This window comes from Phaseolus vulgaris, chromosome 4 (genome assembly GCF_000499845.2).
Source record: "Phaseolus vulgaris cultivar G19833 chromosome 4, P. vulgaris v2.0, whole genome shotgun sequence".
Classification (NCBI taxonomy): Eukaryota; Viridiplantae; Streptophyta; class Magnoliopsida; order Fabales; family Fabaceae; genus Phaseolus; species Phaseolus vulgaris.
In genome coordinates, this window is record NC_023756.2 from 37,557,406 (window position 1) to 37,562,734 (window position 5,329).

The following is a 5,329-nucleotide window of genomic DNA, read 5'->3' on the forward strand; positions in this document are numbered from 1 at the left end:
AATAAAAACTTATAAAATCCAACAATTCCTTTTATCATGTTAATTCAACTAAACTTGCATTCCTTTATGCAATGTAAACCTTATAAAGTTGAAATAAAAGAAAACGAGAATAAATTTTAGTAATAAATAAATAAAAATCACAATAAGAGCACTTTAAATTCTAAATCACTCACCATCATGATTTGAAGATTATGCGATGCACCTTTTAAGAAAGTCTCTTAATTTTATTTGTTTTCATCTTTGTTACTTTCCTTCTCATCTTAAACATCATATAAAGAAAAACAGAAGTTATAAAAAAAAATTATAATATATATTATATAGTTAACTAAATTTTAAATTAAATACATACTTTAAATTGTAAGTGTAAATAATTACTTCCTCATATTCATTAAAAAGAAAACTTTTTTACCTATTAAAAATCTAAAGCCAATGCTAAATGCAAATTTAAATACAACTATAACAATGAGATACTCTACAAATTCTTATTAATAAGGACCTCACACTAAAATTAGCTATAATGGAATATTTGAAGAAAAACAAGAGAAGGGGTTTACTTAAGAGAAAGAAAAATTATAAAAGAAGAAATAGAAAACATAGTAAATTTATAAAATTTTAAAAATCTTATAAAATGTGATAAAATATTTTAGAAGTTTCTAAAAATTTCTAGAAAAAAATTATTCTAAAAAAGAAAATTAAAGAAAAAAGTAGAAGACTGAATAAAAATATACATGAAGTCACATAAACCACCTTATTAATAAGAAAGTTATTCATATTATACTGAGTTTTGATCGTGAAAGAATTTTGATAATGTTAGGCTCAGTGTACTTGCATCAACTTTTCTTTTCTTTCTTTAACACTGTTTTTAATAGTTTTTCTACATCTATAAATAAAATTTTCCTGTCATTTACTCCACATAAATTTATAAGAGATTTAGCATCTTAAAATATAATAAATTTTAATATCTTAAGAAATATAAAGTTTTATCTCAGATTCTTATAATAAGAGTAGATTCTTATTTTTGAGATTTTTTTTAAGTAATGAATCATTATTGCAGCTACATTTATTCTTGAGAAAGACCATAAGTAATATAATTTACCTTTTTTTTAGTTTAACCTTTTTTTATTCCTTTATGCTTTAACATTGTCATTAATAAAAAAAATATGAAAAATGATGTTATTATTCTTTCACTACTATAAAACACGCATGTTTTACAAAAAATTAAAATATTCATCTAAATATATATCAAGTTAACTTTTTTTATTTTAAAGAATTTTTAGAGGACGCTTTAAAAATAAATTAGATATTCATTAAAAAAATAAAAGAAAAATCAAATTAAAACAAAGTAAATACTTCACATAAAAAACGAGTTTAAAAATAGTTAAAAAAAGAAGGATATGCTTATATTTCAAAATAATCAAATTAAACCTTTATTACAATATTGAAGAAATACATGTACATTTTTTTTCTTAAATTTGATTTTCTAAGTAAGGAGATGGTTAAAGACAAAAGCATCATACTTATAATTTTAACCAAATAGGTTGTGAGCTTAAAAAATAACACACTGACATTTAAAATCACTTTAAAACATCAAATAACTTAAATTTCCCATCTTATATCTAAACATAACGCATTAGATGATTCAATGTCACCAAATTTTAAAGATATTATTTACTTTTTGAACCTATAACATGTTTTATCCAAAAACATCACCAGTACCCAAAATCCTTTTTAAAATAATCATATTTAAAACATGTACAAGAGAAGAATGCTAACCAAATGCAGAAAAGTTTAGTTGTCTTCAAATCTAGTGAGATAGAAGCGTACCAAAGTTAAGAATTTTTCTACATAACTTCAATTTAAATCAAAACAACGAATAATAGCCACCGACAAAGCATGTTAAAAATGCATGTCTTACCCTCCCCACTAACCCACAAACGTAAAGATAAAATAGAAACCATGGAGACACAAGTGCTGCAGAAACGTGAAGCGAGATACATGGAAAACTTTTTCATTGATGTGTATCTCAAGAATAATTATGACAAATTAAGGTAGGTAGATGCAAACAGACAGACACATTTTCACAACACAAGACAGACACATTCTCACATTACAAAACTAAAAGCCTATGAAACTAAAAAAAAAGAAAAATGTCAGCATCCACCACCAATTGTTGACAGACAAACAGACACCAACAAGTTCATCATAAATTTAAAAACAACGGAACGATCTTTGGCATTTAGTCCACTTCTTCCATCTTGCTCTCCTCAGTACCATCCTCTTCCAATGGGGGCATGTCAACATCATCGTCACCACCATTCTCATCTTCATCAATGCTGAGTCCCAGCTTCAACATCCTGTGAATCCTCGAAGCAAAAGTGTTAGGATCATCAAGGCTGAAACCTGAGGTCAAAAGGGCTGTCTCAAAGAGAAGCAAGACAAGGTCCTTCACAGATTTGTCATTCTTATCAGCTTCAGCTCTCTTCCTCAACTCCTCCATTATACCATTGTCAGGGTTGATCTCCATGGTCTTCTTGCTAGACATGTAGCCACCCATGCTGTTGTCTCTCAGAGCCTGAGCCTTCATGATTCTCTCCATGTTTGCAGTCCATCCATACTCACCAGTCACCAAACAGCAAGGGGAATCAACAATTCTGTCTGAGACAACAACCTTCTCCACTTTGTCTCCCAGAATGTCCTTGATGACCTTGCAGAGTTCTTCAAATGATTTCTTCTTCTCCTCTTTCTTCTTTTTCTCTTCTTCAGTTTCATCATCCAGCTTCAAACCCTCCTTTGTAGCTGAAACCAATTTCTTGCCATCGTACTCCTTGAGTTGTCCGACTGCGTACTCGTCAATAGCATCCACCATGTACAGAACCTCATAGCCCTTCTTCTTCAGTCTCTCCAAGAAGGGTGAGTTCTCCACAGCCTTTTTGCTCTCTCCAGTGATGTAGTAAATGTCCTTTTGTCCCTCTTTCATCCTTGTAACATAGTCCTTCAAGCTTGTCATTTCATCACCACTTTTTGTTGAGTGGTATCTGAGCAAATCGGCCAATTTGGACCTGTTCTGGCTATCCTCGTGGATACCCAACTTCAAATTCTTTGAAAAAGAATCATAGAACTTGTTGTAATCTTCCTTGTTCTCTGCAATTTCGTTGAACATCTCAATACACTTCTTCACAAGATTCTTTCTGATCACCTTCAAGATCTTGTTCTGTTGTAACATCTCACGAGAGATGTTGAGGGGCAAGTCATCGGAGTCAACAACACCTTTCACAAATCCAAGGTACTCAGGCATGATCTCTTCACAATTGTCCATGATGAACACCCTCCGGACGTAAAGCTTGATATTGTTCATCTTTTTCCTGGTGTCAAACAGATCAAAGGGTGCCCTCTTTGGTACAAAGAGAATGGCCTTGAACTCAAGCTGGCCCTCCACAGAGAAATGCTTCACAGCCAAGTGCTCTTCCCAGTCGTTGGTCAGGCTCTTGTAGAAAGATGCGTATTCATCCTTGGTGATCTCTTCTGGCTTCCGCAGCCAAATTGGTTTCTGTTTGTTGATGAGTTCCCACTCGTGAGAAACCTCTTTGATCTTCTTCTTTTTCTTAGAGTCTTTCTCCTTGTCCTCGTCAACCTCCTCAATATCCCCTTCTTCCTCCTTCTTGGGCTCGTCATCTTCATCATCGCTAATTTCTTTCTCGGTTGTCTTCTCAGTCCATAGGTAGATAGGATAGCTAATGAATTCGGAGTGCTTCTTCACAAGATCCTTGATCCTTCTTTCCTCCAAGTACTCCAACTGTTCCCAATCAAAGAGGTTAATCAATCAGAAAAGAAGTACAATATAACAAATCAAGTATCTCAACAAAATGAGGTCAGAGATAAAGAACAATACCTGATCTTCCTTGAGGAAGAGAGTAATCTTAGTTCCCCTTCCGAGTTGTTCGCCGTCAGTGTCCCTAGTAACAGTGAATGACCCACCAGCCTGAGATTCCCAAACGTACTGTTCATCATCATTATGCTTGGTGGTAACGATGACTTTCTCCGCAACAAGGTAAGCAGAGTAGAACCCCACACCGAACTGCCCAATCATGCTTACATCCGCACCAGCCTGCAGCGCCTCCATGAATTCCTTGGTCCCAGACCTCGCAATGGTACCAAGGTTATTCACCAAATCTACAAATAACACAACACATAAAAGCACGGTCAGAGAAACATAACACAAATTCCTTCCAAATTAACATTCGAAACTCCGAACACTTTCATTCCAACTCATGCATTAATAATATATTACCTGCTTTAGTCATTCCAATGCCACTGTCAATAATGGAAAGAGTCTTGTTGGCCTGGTCAGGCACGAGCCGAATGAAAAGCTCTGGCTGAGCATCGAGCTTGCTCTTGTCGGTTAAACTCTCGAATCTAATCTTATCCAAAGCCTACATTTCAACCAAAATTAAATAAATCAAACACTGTTATATTCAAAGGGCAATGCTATCTAATATACTATCTTTACTATTAGGCAAATAACATTAACATTCCTTTACAGGACAATTTGTTTGTTCAAAACCAAGAGTCTCGATGCTAAGTGCTTCTCAGGGACAATAAATGTTAAAGATGTATGTTACTAGAACAATGAAGGATCTGTGTCTAAATTTCTCTCTCAAGACTTGAGAACTAATTTAAAACTTTAGATTGTTCCAATATAATTCTAATGTTTACTTTGCTCATTGCACTAACACTATACCTTATCGACAAAATTATTATTTACTCTGAAAAATGATACAGAACAAACAATACAAGAACAACAAAACACAACCAACGTCAGGTTCATTCAGAACATGTTGACATACAATAAAACTGATGAATTTTCATTGGAGCAATGAAAAACCTGAAAGAGTGAAGGATAGAAGAGGCTTACATCAGAAGAGTTGCTTATGAGTTCACGCAAGAAGATTTCCTTGTTGCTGTAGAAGGTGTTGATGATGAGGCTCAGAAGCTGGTTGATCTCAGCCTGGAACGCAAAGGTTTCAGCATCCGCCATTGGATATCAGAAGCTAACCACAGAGAAGCAATCGCAAGCAGGAACAGAAGCGAATTGCAAGAGAGCAAAATGCACAAGCAGAGAAGAGCAAATCGCAGACAAATGAAATTATTGAAGGTTGAAGAAGATGAGAGGTTTATATAGGAAGGAGAATGCTATGAAACAAACAAACAAAGAGGTTCTGGAGTGTTCTACCTCTTTCTCGAAATGTTTGTAGTGAATGTCGTTTTGATTTTTTAGTTTCGCAGCAAAGTATCCGGAACTTTCCACCATCAAAACGGTTGTCTATAAGTC

General features: G+C 34.0%; 1 protein-coding gene across 1 annotated transcript; it reads right to left on the bottom strand.

Annotated features, from left to right (window-relative positions):
* Positions 1 to 1,992: 1,992 nt before the first annotated feature.
* Positions 1,993 to 5,329, bottom strand: LOC137837577 (heat shock protein 83). Its single transcript, XM_068646602.1, has 4 exons — positions 4,913 to 5,329; positions 4,289 to 4,430; positions 3,890 to 4,170; positions 1,993 to 3,793 (listed from the first exon to the last, which is right to left on the bottom strand). The coding sequence occupies exons 1-4, from the start codon at positions 5,033 to 5,035 to the stop codon at positions 2,237 to 2,239; spliced, it is 2,103 nt and encodes a 700-aa protein (XP_068502703.1). The 5' UTR covers positions 5,036 to 5,329; the 3' UTR covers positions 1,993 to 2,236.

What these genes read in the sequence shown, in the direction of transcription:
- LOC137837577 (XM_068646602.1), bottom strand. Translation starts at nt 5,035, where the DNA reads ATGGCGGATGCTGAAACCTTTGCGTTCCAGGCTGAGATCAACCAGCTT. An exon ending in TCATAAGCAACTCTTCTGAT is followed by an intron (nt 4,431 to 4,912) that starts GTAAGCCTCTTC and finishes GTTGAAATGTAG; the next exon opens with GCTTTGGATAAGATTAGATT. An exon ending in TCTTCCTCAAGGAAGATCAG is followed by an intron (nt 3,794 to 3,889) that starts GTATTGTTCTTT and finishes GATTGGGAACAG; the next exon opens with TTGGAGTACTTGGAGGAAAG.